The 26,357-nt window shown below is 36.6% G+C and overlaps 1 protein-coding gene across 1 annotated transcript in view; it reads left to right on the plus strand.

Annotated features, from left to right (window-relative positions):
- The window catches only part of LOC129741683 (protein sax-3), a 522,782-nt gene that overhangs the window by 485,459 nt on the left and 10,966 nt on the right, over positions 1–26,357 (plus strand). Inside the window, exons 4-9 of the mRNA XM_055733432.1 lie at positions 1,470–1,754; positions 17,137–17,409; positions 17,466–18,743; positions 18,805–18,900; positions 18,967–19,207; positions 19,308–19,468. Of these exons, the coding sequence (XP_055589407.1) occupies positions 1,470–1,754; positions 17,137–17,409; positions 17,466–18,743; positions 18,805–18,900; positions 18,967–19,207; positions 19,308–19,468 (2,334 nt within the window). The remainder of the gene's footprint in view (positions 1–1,469; positions 1,755–17,136; positions 17,410–17,465; positions 18,744–18,804; positions 18,901–18,966; positions 19,208–19,307; positions 19,469–26,357) is intronic.

Raw genomic sequence — 26,357 nt, forward strand, 5'->3', positions numbered from 1 at the left:
ATTGACGCAAGCTCTTCGTCAGTGGAAACTGACGTTCGTTCTGATTTAAATAATTAATTAGTGCCAAAAATATGCTCTTCCAGTAACATGTTAATAATTTTACCGACCATATTGAATTTTAAAATTCATGAGCACATACCCAATGTGTCTGAAGCCTTCAAAAGCAAAAAAAAAGTCCTCTTCTTATCCGACGAGCTAAACTGGTCAAAAATCCAAATCCACCCGGAAGCGCCAAGATAGTGCACGAATTTTGAAACACTCCTCCGGGAGATTGCTAGCCGGCCAGTCCAGTCGCTTTCTGTCCTCTGTATGAATCCGACAGCTCAATAGAGAACATCCTTCGTTTGGCTCACTCCGGCCACTGGATGTGTTGGCATGGAATAAATTTAATTAGAAAAATCAACAGACTAATTTTTGGGATAACGAACAACGAGTTTCTCCTGGGGAAGAAGGGTTGGGGTTTAGGAATGTGAAACAATTTTTCCTGCTCTTCATTTCGTTGTGTTATTTCCTTTTATTTTTTCGGTTGCTGGTCCCGGACCTGGAAGCAATTGAGAAACTCGCACCGAATCGAAATAGTTTATTCCGGGTACTGGTGAATTGCTATCGAGAGGCCAATCGACACTGAATTTGTTCTGATGCCCTGGAGATGGAACAGCGCCATGTTTTGGATTGCCTTGCCAATTGAGTTGTGTAGGAATGTTTTGGGGTTTTTTGGTTCTGTTACGACATACATTCAGGCTCAGCTTTGTAGCAGAGAGGAAGTTTTAATTTTCAAATAATTGCTGTGGCTAGCTTCATTTTCGATGGAGTTGTTTAATCTGGAAGGCCGAATTTGTTTACAGAGCTTTATGAGCATCATCAAGTCTTGGATGGTTCGTTGTTTGTATTGAGGCGTGTAGTCAATTTTCTAGCTAAATCATTTCAAACATAGCATGTGGAAAAAGCACCCTAGAAGTGTTTGGCATCCTAGCAATTAAGCTTTAACCAAATTAAAACCGCTAAAAATTAAATAAAATATTTAAAAATAAGATAAAAAATTCTAAAACTTATTAAAACTCATCAAAAATTAATAAAAATACATGAAATGAAAAAAAAAAATCAAGAAATAACAAAAAACCCCTTAATTTTTGTTGGCTTAACACAATTCCCTACAAAACCTAAGAATCCCTTCTAACATAATTCTCTACAAAAGATTGTTAGAATTTTTTTTCCATTATGTGTTTCAGCTCAAAAGTTTTAAATCTGCCATAAATCGAAAAACTAAATAAAAAACTTCTATCATAGTTTCTTCTGACAGCTTCATGAGACTAAGCTTATTGAAATATTTCGTTCATTTAGAAGTAAAAAAAAATCAAAACAGAAACAGGAACAAGTGCTGCTTCCAGACTGTTGCCGAATACCTAGTATAAAATATGCAAATATTCACTTTTAACTCATCCGACTTTTTCTCTCTTGATCCATTTCAGTTTTGCGGGAAGAGTTTCGACTGGAACCGCAGCACACCCGGGTGGCTCAGGGCGAAACCGTGCTGCTCGAGTGTGGTCCACCGAAAGGCGTCCCGGAGCCAACGGTCATGTGGCGCAAAAACGGCCAAAAGTTGGACGTCGAGAGCACCAAGCGGATCCGGATCGTCGACGGGGGCAATCTGGCGATCCAGGATGTGCGCCAGACGGACGAGGGCCAGTACCAGTGCATGGCGAAAAATCTCGTTGGAACTCGGGAGTCGGCGATGGCGTTCCTGAAAGTGCATGGTAAGTCTTTTTTCCGCTGATGAAAACGTAAAATTATATTGAAATTTTTATGAGACTAGTATTAAGGATCAAAACAATGACAAATAGAAATCTTCCGCTTGAAAAATAATACATTTAGAACTTCTACAACCCGTGAGTCGTATTCTCCCCAAGTCACAATTTAAGCTATATTATGGTCAGCAGAATTCCGTAAGAGCTAAAGCATAGATCGTCTTAAACCTGAACGCATTAAAACGGATCTATCTTGTGTAGGGATTAGGACTGGTAGATTAATATGTTATGCAGAGATAAATTTAAAAGACGGAACGGTATGAATGTGTGTGTCAAATAGATTGCGCGTAACCAGCGATGCCACATTTTAATCGGTATTTTCAAGTCCGAAAAAATCGGTATTCGGTATGAAAATTTCGAAAATCGGTATTAATACCGATTTGTTTTCGAACTTTTGAAACCATTTTTATTAAAATAATATTTAAAAAATTGCTATTTTGCTGATATCGCGATTTAAAACATGATATTTTCTGTTAAAAAGACAGTCCACTGCGACTTTATTGTGTTACTCACTCTAAACACTATTATCATTTAGTATTTTCATACTGAATATTACACAGGGGAACAGAATTTTTAGTGATGATTTTGAATCAATTTATTATTCTATATACATTAATGAATCCAGATCTTGCCTGGATGTTCTTGTTTCGGAAATGCAAAGTTGAGGAAAAAATTATTTCTACAGTTTTTATAATTTGGAATAGATAAGATTATAGCTATTTCTTACCACATTCAAGAAAGTTATTGAGTATTTTATATTATAGATCTTGGCTCATTTTAAAACTATGTTGAAGACTGCGAAACGATTTGACTTATTGATTTTTTTTAAATATCAAAAATTCAATTCTGATTAAAATTTCTCTAAAATTTCGTCAATATTACCGTTTTATGCGGTGTAGAAAAAAATAACGAAATCCAAACTTACATAAATTTTTTCTTTGAAATCAAAATTACTCGTGGTCTCCGGGAATGTTGATTGTTGTGTGAAACTCTTTATTTTTAAAATATTTGTAATGTTTTAGAGCTTTGACAAAACAGCACACAAATTTTAAAAGATTTTTTATAAGATTTCCAAAGTTATCATAAAACATCGGAGTTTTTGTGCTATTTAACAAGAGCGCATATACTTATCCTAAATTCCTAAATTTTTATCATACAACTGCAAGACATGATCTTTTTATGTCTTAAACTGCTATACTCCCAAATCTACCATGTAATATGATAATCAAAATTCAATCTCAAGATGCCAACAAAGATGCTTTCGAATACTCTGAGACTTGCTAGCTAAATAGGCACTAGAATTTTATTGGTTCAAAATTCAAAAAAAAAAGCAAAACGAAAGTTATAGTAGTATTTTGAAAAAAAAAATCTGTCAGAACAAAATTTTCAAAAATCGGTATGAAATCGGTAGGTTTTGCCAAAAATCGGTATTCGGTATATACCGATTCTTGGATAAAAATTTGCCCAAAAATCGGTATGAATACCGAAAAATCGGTAGGTGTGGCATCTATGCGCGTAACGTTGATTTCTAACGATTTTGTGAACCCGCTCCATCGAACACTTGAGAGACACTAAAAATGAGAAAAAACGAGAGTTTGACTACGGGTGTGTTGATTTTATCTCTAGCCGAATGAAAAGTTATGTGAGTGTGAATGTTTGAAGGAAAACCTCAGTTAAGAAACGAAGTTTGAAACGAAAAAATGCACTTTTCATGTAAGAAGTAATCAAAGCGGTATCGGATCTTGGTTTTATCATGGCAATTGTTTAAATTGAAGCAAAATGTATATCGTCCGGTCACTACATCTTGGAGCTTTGAGAACGAAACAAAAATGTTTTGTACTCAAATCGTAGGTTTTTAATTGCACTTTGAAGGAAAATAGTTAAAAAAATATTCCGATGTGGTTTTGATAAAATTTAGAACTAATCGTCGAATACCACTCATCATAGTTTGGACACCCTGTTTGCTGGCTTCTGTTACTTTATTTCTTTCCATAGGATATCATTTGCCTCTGTATTCAGAAGGCTCGAATAAAGTACATAGTAAGCTTGGATGACATGATCTAAAAGATGCGAAAATAAACAAAGATGCATGGTTAAAGTTATTTTTAAAAAGTAGGTACACACTTGAAACACCCACCCGAATTGACAAAACCTTCAATTCAAACATTAATGTAAAATAGTTGTATCCAATCTACGTAAGACTGGAAAAAGAAACCAAACTTGCATGTTTGTCACTAAGTTACTGTGAAAGCAAGCAAATACTTGCTAAGTAAACACTAGGCACCTGAATTTGAGATCCAATATTGGAGAATTTTGTCGAATTATTCTAAAGATAAGCAAGAAATACTAAGACATCAGCAGCAGCGTTTACGAAATTTTCGTGAAATTACTTTTGGAAGTTTAGTGGAGTTGTGTTACTGAGTTTATTTGGTGAAATATACTACTTTATGTCGATATTGAATAACAACCTACAAAATCATCGTGAGGCGCAAATCAACAAGCTGTGCCTGTTTCTCACACATCACAAACAGAGCAGCAGAATCCATCTACTTGAACCAAAACCGCTCGTAATGTCAAAACGAAGTATTTCCGTATCACCTCATTCTGCGTACGCAGTCTTTAAGAAGTCACACCGTCTCAAGAAAAAGTACGTAATCGGTTCCTTATAATCAAGGGTTTGAAGAACCTCTTAGCTGAATGAAACTATGATTTCAAAGTAGTCGAAGATTCCTTTGAATTCAGCTACAGTATTTGAAAGACCCAAATACTAGTATTTCACTAGCTACTTGCTAGCATCCTCAGTGGGTTATCGACTGAAGAAAGTGTATCATTTCCCTCCCTTAAATTGTCCAAGCTAGGTAGCTCTGAATTATTTGTAGGTAGAAAGAACCTTCGAATGCTCGGCAAATGTGCCGTTGTCAGTTTCTTGGGCCTACCTACCCTTTTCTGGGTGTTGTCAGGTAGATCATTATTGTTACCCGCCCTGTTTTGGGCGTTGTCAGGTAAATTATATTTCTTTTTACCTAAGAACTTGAACAGCCAACTATGACCTGGTCCGTTGTCTCCGTTCAACAGATTAGCTGAATTTTGATTGAAAATTTCAATACTTTCCGCTACATCTAACTTCAGCGAATTACTGTTCAACGATCGAAGTAAAGAAATATTTTCTTGATCGATCAAATGGCCTGTTTCACAGATGTGTAATGCTACTGAAGATCTAGGATTCTGTGAAGGAAGAACTTTTTTCTTCGAATCTGATTTGGCAATTGCCAAATGTTCTTCGAATCTATCTATTAACTTCCTTTTTGTTTGTCCAATGTATACCTTATCACAGTCAGAACAACTGATCTTGTACACACCGGATCTATGCAGAAGTTCCACCGGATCTTTTGTTGATCCTAAAATCGATTTCAATTGATTATTGGAACTACTGAAAACCAATTCAATATCAAATTTTGTTAACTTGGATCGTAATTCAAGAGCATTGAAGCTATTAAATTCCATCGATCTCCGTTGAAACTCGTTTTGAATTGGAGTTAAAGTAGTAAAGGATTTTCTCTGAAGGATTTTTTGTTTTTGTTGATGATGGCTTGAATAGAACTGGATTGATATCCATTCTTATTAGCCGTTTGGAAGATATATTGAAGATATATTCTTCCCCTTCTTTTGAGAGAGGAATCGAATTCATTCTGTGGATCATATGATGGAAAGCGGCCATCTTATGTCCGAATGAATGATTAGAGGTGCTCGGGATGACCCTCATAGTATTGGTTGGTTTCCTGTAAATCTCAAAATTGAAAAGATTTTCTTCTCTCTTTATAAGAACGTCCAGGAAAGGGATTTTCTTATCCTCTTCCACTTCACAAGTGAACTTGATATTCTTATGTAAACCATTTATGGCTGTCAGAAGTTCCTCAAGAAAATCTTTGTTTACTACACAGAAAATATCGTCGACGTATCTCCACCATTTTCGGGTAGTAAATCCTGCTTTTCAAGAGTTTCCTCCAAATGAGCCATAAACAGTTCACAAAGAAACGGAGACAACGGGTTTCCCATTGGAGCCCCTTTTGTCTGTCTGTAGAACAGATCCCTAAACTTGAAATATGTTTGTCCCATACACAAGTCAACAAGTTTCTTTTAGTTTCGCACTTTTAGTCTCCAAGCGCTGCCACTATGTTGTTGAAGCAACCAATCCTCTAACAGGTTAGAAGCTTCTTTAACTGGGACGCTTGGAAATAGTGCTGAAACATCAAATGAAACCATGATGTCATCCTCATCTATGTTGCCTGAGGCTTGAAGTCTCTTGACAAATTCCAGAGTGTTAGTTACCGATCTAGTTCTAAAAGGTTTTGGCATCCTTTTGAACTCTTCTAGTAACCATTTTGCCACTTTTTCTGTGGGTGCGTTTACACCTGAAATTATCTCCCTCATTTCAGCTTCAATGCTCTTGAATTTCGATCCAAGTTAACAAAATTTGATATTGAAATGGATTTTAGTAGTTCCAATAATCAATTGAAATCCATTTAAGGATCAACAAAAGATCCGGTGGAACTTCTGCATAGATCCGGTGTGTACAAGATCAGTTGTTCTGACTGTGATAAGGTATACATTGGACAAACAAAAAGGAAGTTAATTGATAGATTCGAAGAACATTTGGCAATTGCCAAATCAGATTCGAAGAAAAAAGTTCTTCCTTCACAGAATCCTAGATCTTCAGTAGCATTACACATCTGTGAAACAGGCCATTTGATCGATCAAGAAAATATTTCTTTACTTCGATCGTTGAACAGTAATTCGCTGAAGTTAGATGTAGCGGAAAGTATTGAAATTTTCAATCAAAATTCAGCTAATCTGTTGAACGGAGACAACGGACCAGGTCATAGTTGGCTGTTCAAGTTCTTAGGTAAAAAGAAATATAATTTACCTGACAACGCCCAAAATAGGGCGGGTAACAATAATGATCTACCTGACAACACCTAGAAAAGGGTAGGTAGGCCCAAGAAACTGACAACGGCACATTTGCCGAGCATTCGAAGGTTCTTTCTACCTACAAATAATTCAGAGCTACCTAGCTTGGACAATTTAAGGGAGGGAAATGATACACTTTCTTCAGTCGATAACCCACTGAGGATGCTAGCAAGTAGCTAGTGAAATACTAGTATTTGGGTCTTTCAAATACTGTAGCTGAATTCAAAGGAATCTTCGACTACTTTGAAATCACGTAATCGGTTAACACAAAGTGTATTAAACCGGAATAAAACTCTGCATGACCATCTGCATGCTGCATGCAAGTAAAAGAAGGCAAGATTGACACCACGAGGAGGTACAAGATTACCACCACGAATGCCAGTTTCCTAGCACCAGGCAGGACAGCTAGAATTTTCCTAGAGACGGACGACTATCCTGCGATCCAAATTAACCCGTTCACGGAGTCATCAGCTTCATAGGTAAAACCTCAATGTTTTGCACCCTCAGGTGAACCTAATGCTAATCTTATGTTAATATAGAAAGCATTGGTACCTGGAAATCGCCTAGCTTAATGCATGCCCTATCGGAAGAACAGCAACATAACAGTTCTCATCGCAAACGTCTCAAACGAGGGCCTTTAATGTAGATGCCGAATCGACGCACACAGGCGCACCGGAGGATCTAGTTCTGCAACTCAACAGAACACCAAGACAGGCGACGATACTCGAGCAGTAAGTAGACGAGATTTAAAATATTGGGTCGATTTAAAATATTGGGAAAAACGAGAGTGATTACGGTTTAGCCGCATCGAAAAGTGCAAGAAAGTTGTAGAGAATAAGATGAAGAATAAGAAAATATCATCAAAAAAGAAATTAAAATAACTTCTATATAAAAACCATTTTAGTCATAGGCGTTGTCTGTGAACATTATGACATAGAACCAGTCAGTGACTTAACTACTACCAACTCGAATAAATAAATACGATGCGAGAGAGATATCACTCATCAGAGAGGAGAATATATTTTGAAATGAACGATTGTGTGTGTGATGTTAAAATTGATAAATAAAAATACTCTCTCATCTCTCAGAGAAAAAGAATGCGAATGGATTCCTGTTGATAGAGTATAATAGTTGTGACGGACGGTCGATCATTTTGAACGACTGTTTTTGAAGAGGAAAGATCGATAAAAAATCCTGTAAAAAAGTGTCATGCGATCCACCGGACTCGGCACAAGTGTCGGAGAATACTTGAAAGCGAATTCGAAAGAATCTGGTATTGATGGTAATTGCATGTGATCGAGAAAGAGGCAGATTTTGATAGTGGTATTCTGTCCAAGAGTTTCTGTGTTTGGGTTTTCTTCGATTTATTAGCCGGTGCCGAGTCCTGTTGGAAAACCCAATCCCTGGAACCAAAATGTCGACATGCCCAGGGTTCGACGACATTCTGTAGAACTAGTTCCCGATATGTATTTTTGTTGATTTTCACTCCTTCAGGGACAAAAACTAGCGGAGTCCGGCCATCACGGGTGATTCCGGCTAAAACCATCACGGATGCTGGTTTCTGTCGCCGGATGGCCGTCAGCAAGTCGGCATTGCTTCGTGGTCTGTCTGGCAACCAAACTCTATCGTTCTGCTTATTCACGAACTGCTGTACGGTGAAGAGTTTCTCGTCGGCTCGGTCTGAAGTTTATCTTCCAGGATCCGACGGAGACTTCGATCCGATATGTTGAGATCCTCTGCCAATTTAGTGGCACTACAACGAGGATTTCTGTCAGGCGGTTCTTGACGATCTTCGCCATGGCAGGTGTCTTTCTGCACATTTCTGCACATACTTATGTCGGACAGCTCAAGAAATATGTCCTTCTGCCGTTTGCCAGCTAGGAACAAGGCAATCACAGCGCTACGTTTCGGTTCGAGATCCATTTTTCCGGATAACACCTGATTTCAAAAGTAACACTTTAATCCAATGCATTGGAATGATATCTACACTCCCGGCCAAAAGTTTGGGGTCACCCCTGAAAAAACATGTAAATTTGGTTCGTCCATAACTTTGTCATTTTTTAACGGATTTTGGATATTTTAAGCTTATTCGAAAGGCAATGAGTTATACTTACTTCGTAGGTATTTTGTTAAAAATTTGTATGATTTTTTTTCCTACCTAAAAATCATCTAAATTTGCAAAATTTTTCGAAATTTCCACCTAATCTTTATACCCAATTTTCTCATAGCTGAGTGGGTCAAATTTTTAAATTGAAGTAGCATTAGAACACCTATTCTATACCCTTTGTCAGATTTTGCATAAAATTTAAAGCAAATTTATAATTAATTAAATAGTTTCTTTAGTCATCGGCCAAAAGTTTGGGGTCACCTTACAGTATGGTGTATCGGCCAAAAGTTTGGGGTCAGTGAATTTTTCCTATATTTTCATTCAAATCACTGAAATACTTCCCACAATTTTAATTTTTTATGTTAGGGGTTATCCATTAATTATGTCCCGCGTTAAGGGGGAAGGGGGAGGGGGAGGGGGGTTGAAATGTATGACAAGCCATACAAAAATTTTGGAAGTCCATACAAAAAATGCGACAGGGGGGAGAGTCAGTTGGTACAAGCACGGTATTCCAAGCTAAAGGTTAAGGTTTCGATCCAAGCTAAAGGTTAAGGTTTCGCAATCTAATGGTTTTTTTTTTCGGTTTGGATTGTCTTTCGATTGGAGCATAAGCGTATCTTTATGTTTGTCACGAAATATACGATTGAATGGTATGGAAAATAAAGGAAGGTAAATAACAACTGTATGACTATCCAATGTTCACTCAGCTCAGTCTCAGGCAAGTAGGGCGTGGGAAGTAGAATAAGAAGAATGTAATTGGAGAGATGATATGCGGAGTTTTCATCAATATCGAATATTCACCTCTATTCTAGTTTTCGATCGAACCGTTCGACTCATACAAAAAAAAGTTTTTTTGTATGAGTCGAACGGTTCGATTGAAAACTAGAATAGAGGCGATTATGTTATTCTGAGACCATGAACAATTAAAAGTAGCATAATTCATTACTCTTCTTCAATTTATTTCATAAAGTAATGTTAACAAAAAAAAAAAAAGAATTCATTTCAATGTCATTGTCAATGTCAATGTCAAAAACTATAATAAATAAGAAAGTATTTGTTTTGTAATTTAGAAGGTATCACTGAATTCATCTTAATGCTAGGAAATTTCAGTTTTTCAAGGATAGAATATTAACCTTAAAACTTGAAGACAGAACTAATTATTTCATATAGATGAAAACTACAGCAATTACCTTTCAAATAACATACACATAAACCACAATTGAACGAAAAATTGCAGTGATTTGAATGAAGACATAAAATAATCTGCTGACCCCAAACTTTTGGCCGATACACCATACTGTAAGGTGACCCCAAACTTTTGGCCGATGACTTAAGTAACTATTTAATCAATTATTAATTTACTTTAAATTTTAGGAAAAAAATTGACAAATGTGTTTCAAAGAGTATTGAATTAGGGCTCTAATGCTACTTAAGTTTAAAAATTTGGTTCACTCAGCTATGAGAAAATTGGGTATAAAAATTAGGTGTAAATTTTGAAAAATGTTGCAACTTCAGATGATTTTTAGGTAAGAAAAAATGCATACAAATTATCAACAAAATACCTACGAAGTAAGTATAACTCATTACCTTTCGAATAAGCTAAAAAAAATCCTAAATCCGTTAAAAAATGACAAAGTTATGGACGAACCAAATTTGTATGTTTTTTCAGGGGTGACCCCAAACTTTTGGCCGGGAGTGTAAAACAAAGCGACGAGCGGCCGTTCAATACTGTTTCGGGTGCAACGAACTAATTACTGTTGAAGAAATATAGCAGTTCAATTGCCGGATCCTTTATTTTTTTTTTATTACAGATGGTTTTATTAAGGCATTTTACTTATAAAAATTTTATGTGCCGGGAGTATTTTTCCTAACTTTGGGTTAGTAAGAGGGGGGGGATACGGTAACTTGAAAATAAAAAAAAGGATACAAGGCCGGAACAAATTTCAAATCCTTCTTTTGTCACTCGAAGTTGGAACATCGCGAAGGGAGGACAATAAAAAATAATGCGAAAAACAAATACATGGGAATAAATTTCACGAAAGCTTGTATTCAACAAAGTTGCATACAATATCATTTTACAAAACCAAAAAAAAAGTAATTATTTTATCGAAAAATTCAATAAAATCAAAAATACAAAAGGTGAAATAACTTTATTTATTTCCCCCTTCGGGTTTTTGGATATTTCGAAGGGGGGGGGGGGGGGTGACAAAAGTAGAGATTGATATTGGTTCCAGCCTTATTAAGAAAAGATGACCAACCATATGTTTTAAGTAATTTAATGTTTTTCAGGAATGACCTCTATTGTGAAAAAAACTTGTATATTTGAAACATACCGTCAAACGGGGCATCATGCAACAGCGGGGTTCGATGCAACATTTATATAACACTACATTAAATCAATTTTTAATTTAATGTATTGTTATAAAGTTATCTTTTAATGATCACAAAATGATGATGACATAATTTCTCACATTTTAAGCTAGTTTTCTTAAGTTTTTCATTTTTATGTAAAATTTGAAAAATCGAGCAATAAATGTACAAATTTTAACATTATTTGATGCCAAAAAAACTTTACCCAGTATGACAGATTGGCTTGATAATATTACATACGAACTTTTCACTGGTTTCCTCATGTTATACCAACATTGTTGGTGTGAAAATATTTTTCGAACAATCACCCAATTTTTTTAAATAAATATTTTTAAAATTCCGTTAGGTGTCTGGGGTTAAATGCAACAAAATGCAAATCAAAGAAATACCTTGTAAATCTTGTTTCCATGTGTTGGGATATGAATGTTTTGCATCACGCGTTTGTAAACATTGAAATTTCATTCATCCAAACATTTATTTTAATGATTTCAGCATTTAGAATTTTCCGTAGTATTATTTAACCCCTAAATGTATGCAGCATCTTCATTTTCAGAAAAAATTTGAAAATTAGTTATTACAGACCCAAAAACTACTGCAGTTGGTGTTGTCTTGCGTAATGATCTTTAAGGCATCGCTAATATATTAAAAACTATAAATTTTTGTACGGGTTCATAAGATTTTTCATTGAAAACAAAGTTTGTTGCAAGTTACCCCATTTTCTAAGGAGGGTGAAAATCGCATGTTTTTAGAAAATTAAAAATAACTGAAGAAACCTATAATTTTTGTAACTACGCCAATTTGATACCCTAGCATCCTTAAAACTTTTGATTCATAAGGGGTAGGATTAATTGTGAACATAAGTTTTTTAGAAGCCATTGAAGTTGAAAATTGTTGCATGTTGCCCCAGTTGACGGTAACCAGGTAAAATTACAAACGCTGAAGTAAAATATGGTGCGGTAACGTATGATCCAATCATCGGTCAAATTAACAAATTTATATTTTTATTTCATTTTTATCACTGTTGTAAAATACATTTTTTTTTAAATAAAACTGACAGATTTGAAAAATAAATTCAAAACATCACAACAACAATTGACAAAATAAGCAAAACTTAAAGAAATTCGAAAAATTTGTAGAAAAGTAAACATCAATGACAGAATTGACGAAAATGACAAGAATGATGACATTGAAAAAATTCACCAAATTTCAAAAGATGACATAATTGACAAAATGCCATAAATTGATTAAGAGTTCCAAATAAAAAAATTGACTAAATTTAAAAAAATCTGTTAAGTTAAAAATAAAAAATTAAATGCCAAAAGTGTTAAAACCAACAAAACGACGACATTGACAAAATAAACTTGTTTGAAAAAACCAACGAAATTTACAAAATTGATTATACTCACAAAAAACAAATTATTTACATAAATGACAAAAACAATTTTTGAAATTTTTGTATTTTAGTTATTTTTGTCATTTTTGTCATTTTTGTCATTTTTGTCATTTTTGTCATTTTTGTCATTTTTGTCATTTTTGTCATTTTTGTCATTTTTGTCATTTTTGTCATTTTTGTCATTTTTGTCATTTTTGTCATTTTTGTCATTTTTGTCATTTTTGTCATTTTTGTCATTTTTGTCATTTTTGTCATTTTTGTCATTTTTGTCATTTTTGTCATTTTTGTCATTTTTGTCATTTTTGTCATTTTTGTCATTTTTGTCATTTTTGTCATTTTTGTCATTTTTGTCATTTTTGTCATTTTTGTCATTTTTGTCATTTTTGTCATTTTTGTCATTTTTGTCATTTTTGTCATTTTTGTCATTTTTGTCATTTTTGTCATTTTTGTCATTTTTGTCATTTTTGTCATTTTTGTCATTTTTGTCATTTTTGTCAACTTTTGTTATTTTGAAAAAAAAATTACAGCAAATTGTTATTATCATTTTTTTAAATGTTTTCAATTTTTATCAGTTTTGTCATTCACTTATGCCAGTTTTGTTTATAAGTTCATAATGAAAATTTAGTCATTCTTGACGGTTTAGTGAATGTTTCAATTTATTATATTCTCAATTTATTCAAATATGCCATGTTTGTCGATTTTGTCATTTTTGAGGATATCGATAATTTAGTCGATTTTCTCCATTTTAACTATTTTGTCAGTATGGTGTGTTGTTCAATTTTTTCAATTCTGCTGTTTTTGTTAATTTTGTAAAATCTGTCAATTCTTATCAAAATTTTCTTGAATTTTCTAGTTTGAGAATAAATTGAACATTGTACTCTGGGGTTTCCAATACTATTATATTTTTGAGGAAAATTTATCACAGCAATGGTAGTTTTCCTTTAAAATAAGGCATAGCCTGTTTAATTATATGGTTTATTCTCCATCTCTCTGATTTCTCGAAATGCTTACCACTAATTGAGCAGTCTGTTTTACCACTAAAGAGAAAGTATTTTTTTTTTAACTTTGAAAATGTTATTAGAATATCTTGATGTGGCAAATAGCGGAATGATTGGATTAAGGAAGAATGAGAGATTATTATTTGCGTGGGAGTGTCTTGAATAGAGTGTCCATTTCCCGGCCATTTTATCGTTTCCGGGAATCGGGAAATCTGCTGGCCTGTTTCCCGGGAATTCCTGGGATCCCGGGAAACATTAAAAACATGTAAAATATATGCACTTCGATTCAAATATACATAGCGTATCGAACTTTTCGTGCATAAAAGCCCATAATTTATTAAAAATTAACTCTTCATAATATTTTTAACTTATTTTAATCAAATAAGTTAAACTGTTTTCATCAATGATATATTAAAAACAGTCTATCGAACTATAAAATAACCTGAATAAGTCAAATGAAGAATTCATCCATGCAATTAGGGGTGGATTGAAGAATATAATTTTATTTGTTTGATTATTCCAACCATTTTTTGTTTTTCTGCACACTACATATTTGCTTTTCTTATTAAAAAAAAACTATTTATTCTTCCTTTTGAGGATTTGAAATTAATCTGGCTTTCAAAGTCAAAGGGATACAAGTACATGAATATTACTTTCGAGAATCTGTTTACCTGCTACGCAATTTTTCATAAATTTTTCGAACTGTTGTGGGTTTTCGTGCAATGAAAAAGATGTAGAAATACATATAATCTTTTTAAACTTATCTATATGAATATAAAAAATGTACCAAATGGCTGCAATATGTCTACTGCCACAGGAATCGGCATATTCTCAGTGAGTTTTGTATGACTACATTTTCAAAAAGAACAACTTACAGGCTTTTCCAGAGAAAGAATTTCATACATGTCGGGAATTCCCGGGAATGAAACTACGATTCCCGGGAATCGGGAATTCCCGAATTTTTCAAATTCCCGGGAATTCCCGCCCGGGAAATCCCGGGACGGACACTCTAGTCTTGAATCTATGCAAACGTAATAAGTTCTTTCCGATTTTCGACATTTTAGGAGAAAAGTAGGCTCTAGGTCCAAAGAAAGAGAACTCGCCCTATGTTATTTTTGTCTGTTTTGTAATTTTTGGGAATATTGATTTTTTAGTCGATATTGTTCATTTTTATTATTTTGTAAATTTGACAAGCTTGTCAACTGTGCTGTTTTTGTTAATTTTGTAAAATCTGTCAGTTTTTATTTAAATTTCCTTGAATATTCAAGACTGAGAATTATTTGAAAATTTTGCAATTGAGTGAACTATGCTTGAGCCTACACATAATCAAACATTGTACACTTATAAAGCGAGCCCATCACCTATCGTGCCTATGACGTCAAAAAAAATATGACGTCATGCAAAATATGACGCCATATTTTCGAAGGTGATGGAAAGAGTACAAGAAACATGAGCTATCAAAGAATAAAAGAACATAAGCCGTAAATATCATAAACTTTTCAAAGTAGATACAACGTCTTTTTCGAAAAATTTATGATATTACCGGCTTATGTTCTTTCGTTCTTTGATACCTCATGTTTCTCTAACTCTTTCCATCACCTACGAAAATGTGATTTTTTCACGTACAAAGATGTACCAAGCGATTTCATAACATCAGTATTGATGACGTCATATTTTTGATCCTCTTGGTTAGTGATTGCTGAATATTGTTAGCAAGCCATATGGATATGATTTTTTGGAGTTTAAACTATTTTGTGCTTCATTCTTTTTTTTTCATAGATAGTAGAGAAAAAAACCATTTTTTATAGATAAAAATCATTTTGATTGATCATCACACTTATACACACAAATACACAGACGTTATCAGTATTAGTTGAGCTGATTCGATACGTTCCTATAAAGATTTGGTTAAGACCCATAATTAATGATCTCTCAAATCGACCGATGACTGAACTTTTCTGTAAGAAAGACAAACATGGTAATCAAGTATAATTTCACCAAAATCAGTATATTATGCATTTGTCACCAAATCTATGGATTTGTATTGTTTGGATGGACAGTAGACCGCTGCACAAAAAGACTTTTTGCTCCCATATGTTTTTTCGATGCCTTTTGGGTCACCAAGAATTAGTGTAAAATTTGAAATGATTTGAGTTAGCGCAACGCGTTTCAATTTTGTATGGAAATTTGTATGAAAGAAGAAATTTTTGCACATTTAATCATCCAGAAAATTCAAGTAAACTTGAAATGAAGTTGGTCTTTAATTTTTGGTTTTGACTATTTTTAAGCTTCATTTTTTGGTAACACGACAAACAGCTAAACATTTCATGTAAAAAGTTATAACCATTTAAAATATAAAATTCAGAAAACATTGAAAAATATTCAAAAATGACAGCCTTTGCTTACTAGAGCTTTTAATAATTGCATGAAATGTTTTTGCAAACATTATATGAATTAATAAGTTCAATCGCTATGCAAAACCATTTTTTTAGATTTATTATTCTCATCCTACGGTTTCACAGCTTTCAAACAAGTAGTCAAAAACGCTAAAATTAAATAGATTAATTTTGAAAACAAAAATTTTATACAACATCGAATATCTTCTCTGGGTACAAGTTAAGTTTGTGCTTTGTTCACATGAAATGTATTGCAAGAATCAAAGAATATTGTTCATCCAAAGTTGTATTTTTCGAAACTCTCAGAACATCTTTGGCAATTTTTTAATGAAAAATTTTGTTTTCGCATACAAATTTCCATACAAAATTAAAATTCGTTGCGCTAACGCAGGACTGAATGAATCGCTTCCAAAATTTTTATTGCTATACCTGGTGGCAGCAAAAACAATCAAAAAAAATTTTGGAAGGTGTTAAAATTTAAGAATTTGAAATTTTCATACAAAGCTTGCAGCGGTCTAGTGGACAGGTTGCATGACTTCAGGCGAACATGCATCTAGTCACTCCACTTAGCGCTAGTAGAAAGAGCCTGTCGGGTCAGCAACTTTTGAGTTGTATCAAATACCAGCCAACAACATCTTCTGGACCTTTATTTAATTCTTCCTGACATCCCTCGGTAATATTTGTTCAAGACCTTTTCCATTTAAAGGAACTTACTTGATTAAATCAGGATCAAAGGAACATAATTTTGATTTGTTAATATTTTCAAAATTTTTGAAATGTTTTTATTATTTAAGGATTTATTTAGTCGAGTAAATTTTGTTGTATTGGATGATCGCTAATCTTTTTCCTATGAAAAATTATGGAGCTGGTTCAAAACGCAACAAGTCAAGGCAGCAAAATAACAGCACATACATTGATGAAAAAAAATGTTTCTTTAGAAACACATCAATGACAGTGAATTGGTATTCGTTTCTTTTCAAGAAATGGTACATTTAATTGAATGCGAATATATAAAAAAAGAAGAAAATAAATTAACTGTTTGAAGTCTTCCAGATGGATGGATATCCATTGTATTATTTTATTTATTATCTTCTTCCAGTCAAACCCTACCTAATCCGTGGACCACACGACTCCACCATCGTCGAGGGCCAATCGGTAACGTTCCAGTGCCGCGTCGGTGGGGACCCAATGCCCGATGTCCTGTGGCGCCGCTCGGCATCCGGCGGAAACATGCCCCTAGATCGGGTGCACATCCTGGAAGATCGAAGCCTTCGGCTGGAAAACGTCGTTCCCGATGACGAAGGCGAGTACAGCTGCGAGGCGGATAATGCCGTTGGGGCGATTTCTGCTACCGGAACGTTGACCGTAAATTGTAAGTGGTTTTTATTTAATTTAAAAAAAAAGTTAATTAACATTGGTTTTCGATAGCTCCCCCGCATCTGATTATTCGACCAGTGCCGCAGGTTGTCGAAGCTCCACACGACGCATCGTTCGAGTGCAAGTCGGAAGGTCGTCCTAAGCCGACCACTTTCTGGTCTATTGAAGGGAATCGGAGTTTGATTTTTCCCGGAAACAAACTTGATCGGTTTGAGACTTCGAGAACTTTGGAGGGACTGACGGTGTTGACGATCCTGCAAACAACGAAACAGGACAACGGCCTGGTGGTAGTTTGTAGTTCGGTCAATTCTGTTGGATCAGTTAGTGTGCGAGCGCGACTTACGGTTGCTTCGCAGGACGATCGCCCACCGCCAATAATTATCCTAGGACCTTCGAACCAAACTTTGCCGATGAAATCCGTCGTAGCGCTGCCTTGTAAAGCAGTTGGAAACCCGGTTCCAATAATTTCCTGGTATCTGGATGGGAATCCGGTGATGAACTCGGATCGAATCAACACAACTGAAAATGGAACGCTTGTGATTCAGAATTTGGATAAATCCACCGATCAAGGACTTTACACATGCGTAGCAAGTAGCCGAAGTGGAAAAGCCACCTGGAGTGCGTTCTTGAAATTGGAGAATCCGACGAACCCTAACATAAAATTTTACCGGGCCCCAGAACCCAGTGCCTTTCCAAGTGCTCCCGGTAAACCACTCGTTCAGAACGTTACCAACAGCTCAATAACCATCTCGTGGCTTCCAAGTATCAAATCTGGAGCTTCCGACATCAACGGTTATCTGGTGGAAGTTTTTTCGACCGATACTGTAAAAAGTTGGCTACCGATTCCTTACAAGCTGTCTTCCACTAGCTATACTTATACCCAAGTCAGTCAGGATGTGGCGTACACTTTTATCGTAAGAGCCGAGAACGATCAAGGTCTGGGCATCCCTAGTTTGATGTCCGATCCCGTGATGATTGGTAGGGATGTCAATCATGGTGAAGACATCGGACTAAGTGAAGCACAAGCTACCTTGTCATCGGGTAGCATCGTGAATTTATTGGAGGCCAATGCCTCCGATGCGACGAGCGTTCGACTGTCTTGGGACATCGTCAACGGACAATACGTTGAAGGTTTTTACATCTACTCCCGAAACGTTGCTAGCAACGGAACCTACCGAACACTGACTGTGCTCAATGGAGGTGGAGCATCGGCCTGTACCATCAACGGGCTAGATCGTTACACTGAGTACGAATTCTTCCTGGTTCCTTTCTACAAAAACATCGAAGGAAAGCCGTCGAACTCCCGAACTGCACGAACTCTGGAGGATGGTAACTTTATATAAATACATACTTTAGAAGGGTTCTGACAACAAATTTAAAATCATTTTAGTTCCAACTGCTCCACCTGTCAACATGGAAGCTGTACTTTTGAACACTTCAGCGGTTTTTCTGAAGTGGGAACCTCCAGCGAATCACAGTTTGAATGGTATTTTTCATAAGTTTTTACGAGGTCAACCTCAAATTTGACTTAAAATTTTTCTCCAAAAAACAGGAAAGCTTAAGAACTACCACATCATAATTCGTGGGTACGATGTGCACAACATATCGAAGGTGCTCACCAATATGACCGTCGATGGGGACTCTCCGAAGTTGTTGCTGGCAAATCTTTCGGCCGGAGTTACCTATTCCGTTAGCATTGCTGCTTCTACAAGGGTTGGAATAGGTCCGTTCAGTTCGCCTTCAATTCTCAGATTGGACCCTCATACCAAACGGCTCGATCAGGGTTACACTCGGTGAGAAATTTATTCAAAAACTTCTTTTAATGCACTTTAAACATCTTGACAAAATTTAGAATTTTTAAAAAATAAACTTTTATTTTAAACTTATTCCCAGTTATCCGATAAACCACGACTATTCGCATGACATTCTGACTCAGACGTGGTTCATCATTCTGCTGGGGTCGATCATTGCCATCATTGTGTTCCTGTTCGGGGCAACCGTCATCTTCCGGCGGATACAGTTCATGAAGCACAGCTCCCTCAACAGTATGCATGGTAAGTAATATTTGATAATGAAATTCCTGATCCGATAAACCACAACTATCAGCCCATCTCCACTCAAACTTGCACAGTAAACGAAAATTACCGAGTTCGGTAATTTTTTTACCGAAATCCTAACATGTGTAAATCGTTAAACTGTTCGAAAGTTTTTTCGGTAAAAAATAAACGAACATCGGTAAATTGATTCTTCATTTACCGATGTTCGTTTGTTTTTTACCGAAAAAATAACCGAACAGTTTAACGATTTACACATGTTAGGATTTCGGTAAAAAAATTACCGAACTCGGTAATTTTTGTTTACTGTGTAGCTCTTAATGTGTTATATGAATTTGAAAGGTTCCCAAGAACTTCGAGCTTACCAGAAATAACGCAAAAGACTGTTTGAAGAACATTTTGGCTGAATAAATCCACGAAAGTCAACCATACTTTCTATAATCAATTCACAGTTCACAGTATTAATTTTTTTTAACGATCTTATTTTACACGGTTTTATTTTAATCGGTTTTTTAAACGATTTTCTCGAAACAAGACGATATTCAAACTTGTTAAAAACATGCCCTGGACATTTCGCTTTTTTTCTAAACCACTTTTCGGCAAGGTTGCCGAGATCACAAAAAAATTTGTAATTTCAAATATTTTGAGCATATTTTCATCACAGAATCTGTGTCACAGAACACAGAATTTCGGGAATATTCACAGATTTTACAGATTTTTTTAATTTTATAGATGTTTCCAAAATTTTAATTTTAGATATCTATATAAATTTTGTTTTAGTTTGGAAACAAATGATAAGATTGGTAAGGTTAATTGATTTTGCTTGAGTAAAATGTAACAAGACCCAATTAATCGTAAACTGTCAATAAAAGTTAAGAAAACAGCGCCACAGAAAACCATGACAGAATTCTTTGGTAAAATCACAGAAAGTCAGAATTTTTTTATTCGCTAAAGCACAGAATTTTTTCCAACAACCTTGCTCTTTGGTGGTCTATTAATTCGAACGTAGCTTTTTGACAGAATCGTGGACCAGAATGGAAATTTAAAGACTCTGTGGAAATTCCGGGACAACCGTAGCAGAATTCATTCTTCAAAATAAAGCTTCCCTATTTAACTTAAATCACCTCAGAAGAGTCTTCCAGGTATGAAATTCTCGACTTACAGTCGTAATTGGCCACTTTACTCGAAATGAACGATGATTTTTGTTATAATGATTTGGACTTTTTTAAACGATTTGGTCGTTATTTTACGAATTTCAATTAAAAAAAAAATCAGAGATTTACTCAGACACGACGATCACTCACATGAATAGATTAATGGCTGACTATGTCTAGCTTTGTGTTGCCAAAATAACAAACGTTGACATTGAAATTCCTTTAATTTTATTTGATTTATCTTTAGTGTTGCCTAATACAACTGGTCGGGATTCGATCAGACTGAACCGAATGTCATAATGTGCATATATTCTCGTTAAGAGATGGAATATTTGATCTTTATGAATCAAAATACATTATTTTTAATCTAAGGAATTCATTTCAATCAGTCATATCCACTGTTTGGATCTGGTAAATGAATTAAACGAGATACAAATTCTGTTGTTTTTAAATTTTTTCATGGCTTTCAGTTCGGTCTTATCGAAGCCCGGCCAACTATTATTGTTTTTTTTTATTTTTAATAAATTGAATTTATTTTCTGCATATCCTTCATCAAACCTCTTCATTCCTTCTCACCTCTTTTCTTCATTGAAACTTTTTAGGCATAGACTTTTGATTTTTTTTTTCATTCTTAAAAACATTTTTTTAACCAATTATCCCTCATTTGATATTCTACATCTCTATTTTATTTATCAAACATCCTTCATATGAATTATACATTTCATTCGCAGCAAAAGCTTTACAAATTTTAAAATTTTATTTACTTTATGAATATTCTTCATCCAATCAGAGAATGCTCTTAGCAATAGCCTTTTTTGTGCTTTTCCTGTCACTCTGGTTTTGTTTACTAGAACCGAAACAATCCACATAAATTCCTTGCAACAGGCTTCCCGAACTTAACTTTTCTTGTCCTCTGTATCTGTTAGACCAAAGTGCGCTTCCTAAGCCAATCCGTCTTTTTCTACAGGAATGCCAAATTAAAACAAACAATCCTCTGCAACAATCCTAAAATTCTGCGCTTCCTAAGCCAATTCCGTCTTTTTCCACTGAGAGTTCAAATCAAAACAAACAATAAGCAGGAATAGTCTTAAAAATCTGCGCTTTCTAAGGCAACGTCTTTTTCACCGGAAGGCCAAATCAAAACAATCAATCGGTAACAGCAGCCTTAAAAACCCGCACTTCTCAAGACACTTCCTTTTCCACCAGAAGGCCAAATAAAAAAAATAGTCAGCAGAAACACTACTAAAAATCTGCGCTTCCTAAGCCTATTTCTTTTATTTTTTCACCGGAAGACCTAATCAAATCAAATCAAATGAAAATCGGCACTTTTTAAGCCAATTCCGTCTTTTTCACCTGAAGACAAAACCGAAACAAACAATTAGCAGAAGCTTCCTTAAAAATCTGCGCTTCCTAAGCCAATGCGTTTTTTTCCACCGGAAGGTCAAATAAAAAAACAATTAGCAAAAGCTTCCTTAAAAATCTGCGCTTCCTAAGCCGTTCCGTCTTTTTCCTCTGGAAGACTAAAAAAAAACAATCAGCAGCAAAAGCCTAAAAAATCTGCGCGTCCTTAGCCAATTCCATCTTTTTTCACTGGAAGGCCTAATCAAACAATCAGCAGAAGCTGCCTTAAAAATCTGCGCTTCCTTAGCCAATTCCGTCTCTTTCTACCGGAAGTTTAAATAAAAACAATCAGCAGCTGCAGCCTTAAAAATTTGCGCTTCCTAAGCCATTCCGTCTTTTTTCATGGAACGGCCAAATCAATACAAAGGATCAACAGAAACTGCCTTAAAATTTGCGCTTCCTTAGTCAATTCTGTCGTTTTTACCGGAAGGCCGAATAAAAAAAAACCAATCAGCAGAAGCTTCCTTGAAAATCTTTGCTTTCTAAACCATTCCATCATATTCCAGGCAAAATTGAAACAATCAACCAGCCGTAACAGTCCTTAAAATCTGCGTTTCCAAGGAAAATTCCTTTTTTTTTAACCGGAAGCCCGAATCAAAACAAACAACCAGCAGCAACAGTCTTAAAAATTTACTAATCCCGTTTTTTTGCACCGGGCAGTCAAATAAAAAAAATGCAGAAAATGTCGTTAAAATCTATGGTTTCTAACGCTCATAAACAATCAGCAGAAGCTGCCTTAATAATCCACGCTTTTAAATCTATCCTGTCTTTTTCCACCGGAAGGTCAAATCAAAACAAACAATCAGCTGCAACAGTACTAAAAATCTGCACTTTCTAGGCCAATTCCGTCTAATTCCATTTCGAGTTCAAATCAAAACACTCAGCAGCAGCAGCCTTAAAAATCTGTGCTTCCTAATCCAATTCCTTCTTTTTCTACCAGGAACCCAATCAAAACAAACGATCAAAGCAGCAGCCTTAAAAATCTGCGTTTTCTAAGCCAATTATGTCTTTTTCCCCGGAAGAGCGAACCATAACAATCAAGCATCAGAAGCTTTCTTGAAAATATGAGCTTCCTAAGCCATTCTGTCTTTTTCCACATGAAGGTCAGTTAAAAAAAAATCAAGCAGTAGAAGTTTCCTGAAAAACCTGCGCTTTCTAAGCCATTCCGTCTTTTTCCACCGGAAAGCCAAATAAAAAAAAATAGGCAAAATCTTCTTTAGCCATTCCATCTTTTTCCACCAGAAAGCCAATTTAAAAACAATCAGCTGAAGCTGCTTTAAGAATCTGCGCTTTCTTAGCCATTTCGTCTTTTTTCACCGGAAGGCCAAATCAATACAAACAATCAGCTGCAACTGTCTTAAAAATCTGCACCAAAAAAGCAATCGGCAGCAGCAGCCTATAAAATCTGCGCTTTCCAAGCCAATTTCGTATTTTTCACCGGAAAGCCAAAGCAAAACAAAAAATCAGCTGCAACTGTCCTAAAAACCTACACTTTCTAAACCAATTCCATCTTTCTCTACTGGAAGGCTAAATCAAAACAAACAATCTTCAAAATCTACACTTCCAAAGCCAATTCCACTGGGAGGTCAAATCAAGTCAAACAATCAGTAGCAACAGTCTGAAAATCTGCGCTTATAAATCAATCCACATTTTTACCGGAAGGCCAAAACAAAACAAGCAATCAGCAGCAACAGCTTTAGAAATCTGCGCTTCTTAAGACAAATCGGTCTTTTTCCACCAGAAGGCCAAATCAAAAGAAACAATCAGCAAAAGCTTCCTTTAAATCTTCGCTTTCTGAGCAATTTCGTATTTTTCCACCGTAAGACCAATTAAAAAAATTATCAGCAGAAGCTGCTTAAGAAATCCGCTCTTCTTAATCCATCCCGATCTTTCCCACCGGAAGATCAAATCAAACAAACAATCAGCTGCAACAGTCCTAAAAATCTGCACTTTCTAAGCCAATTTTGTCTAATTCCACTGGGAATCCAAATTCAGACACCCGGCAGCAGCAGCCTTAAAAATCTGCGCTTCCTTAGTCAATTCCTTCATTTTCTACCAGAAAGCCAAATCAAAACAAACGATCATAGCAGCACTTCTCAAGCCAATCAAGGAAAAACAATCAACGGAAGCTGCTTTAAAAATCCGAGCTTCTTTAACCATTCTGTCTTTGTACCGGAAGCCAAATCTAATCAAACAATCAGCTGCAACAGTCCTGAAAGTCTACACTTCCCAAGCCGATTCCATCTTTTTCCCCTGGAAGGCAAAACCAAAACAAACAATCAGCAGCAGCAGCTTAAAACATTATCGCTTCCTAAGCCGATGCGTCTTTTTCCACTGAAAGTCAAAATCCAAGCAAACTATCAAAAGACACTCCCTTAAAAAACTGTGTTTCCTAAGCCATTCCGTCAGTTTTCAGCGGAAGACTTAGTAAAAAAAATAAGCAGAAGCTTCTTTAAAAACTAAGTAGTGCAAAGAGGCACCCGTCGAAATGTGGAAAATCACCGACAGCGGAAGAGGCAGCAAGTCCGACTTTTCCAGGAGAAAAAGCGCCGCCTGGAGGAGGAGGAGCTCCAGGAGCTGGAGCAGCTGCATCGTTCCCAATAAACACGAAAGTTCTATCAGAAACTCAACGCATCCCGCAAAGGCTTCGTGCCGCAAGCCTAAATGTGCCGGGATAAGGACGGGGGTATCCTGACGGACAATCGTGAGGTGATCAAAAGGTGGAAGCAGCACTTCGATGAACACCTGAACGGCGCACATGCAGGAGATCAAGACGGTGGGGGAAGGTACATCGCCGGCGTAGCCAACGACGAAGAGGAGCCACTCCCAACGATGAGTGAAGTTAAGGAAGCCATTCGCCATCTGAATAGAAACAAGTCGGCTGGGAAGGATGGCATCGCAGCTGAACTCATCAAAATGGGCCCGGATAGGTTGGCCGATTGCCTACATCGGTTGATAATCCGGATCTGGGACATAGAACAGCTACCGGAGGAGTGGAAGGAGGGGGTAATATTCCCCATCTACAAGAAGGGCGACAAATTGGACTGTGAGAACTACCGAGCGATCACTGTCCTCAATGCCGCCTACAAAGTGTTGTCCCGAATCCTACTCCGCCGCCTAACGCCACAAGCAAACAGATTCGTGGGAAGTCATCAGGCCGGCTTCATGGAGGGACGGTCTACGACGGACCAGATATTCACATTGCGGCAAATCCTCCAAAAATGCCGTGAACACCAAGTCCCTACGCATCATCTATTCATCGACTTCAAAGCCGCATACGACACGATCGACCGTAACGAGCTATGGAAAATCATGGACGAGAACGGCTTTTCCGGGAAGCTGATCAGACTGATCAAGGCGACGATGGATGGAACGCAGTGCTGTGTGCGGATTTCGGGTGAATTATTGTCGAGTTCATTCGAATCGCGCAGGGGGCTTCGACAAGGTGATGGTCTATCCTGCATGATGTTCAACGTGGCGCTAGAAGGTGTTATTCGACGAGCGGTGGGCGAAATGCGGGGCACGATTTTCAACAGATCCAGTCAACTTATCTGCTTTGCCGATGACATTGATATAGTCGGCAGATCATCTGCGGCGGTGGAAGAGATCTACCGCAAACTGAAACGCGAAGCAGGAAGGATTGGGTTGATGATTAATACGTCCAAGACAAAGAACATGCTGGCCTGCGGATCCAAGACCGACCGAACCCGCTTGTCCAGTAATAACAAGGTCACGATCGACGGTGACGAGCTGGAGATAGTCGAAGACTTTGTCTATCTCGGCTCACTGGTGACTGCAGACAATGACACCAGCCGTGAGATCCGGAGGCGAATTATCAGCGGAAGTCATGCCTACTATGGACTCCACAAGCAACTGCGGTCGAGAAGACTTAGCCCTCGCACGAAGTGTAACCTGTATATGACGTTCATTAGACCGGTTGTTCTCTACGGGCACGAGACATGGATATTGCTCGAGGAGGACCTGCGTACACTCGGAGTATTCGAGCGACGAGTGTTAAGAACCATCTTTGGCGGCGTACAGGAGAACGGAGTGTGGAGGCGAAGGATGAACCACGAGCTCGCGCGCCTCTACGGCGAACCCAGTATCCAGAAGGTGGTGAAGGCTGGCCGGATACGCTGGGCGGGACATGTTGCGAGAATGCCGGATGACTGCCCTGCAAAACAGGTGTTCGCTACGAATCCGGTAGGAACAAGACGAGCGGGGGCGCAACGAGCGAGGTGGTTAGACCAAGTGGAGCGTGATCTGGCGAACGTGGGGTGCCCGCGAAATTGGAGAACGGTTGCTATGAACCGAGTGAATTTTAGGAATGATGT

Source organism: Uranotaenia lowii, chromosome 2 (genome assembly GCF_029784155.1).
Source record: "Uranotaenia lowii strain MFRU-FL chromosome 2, ASM2978415v1, whole genome shotgun sequence".
In the NCBI taxonomy this organism is placed as follows: Eukaryota; Metazoa; Arthropoda; class Insecta; order Diptera; family Culicidae; genus Uranotaenia; species Uranotaenia lowii.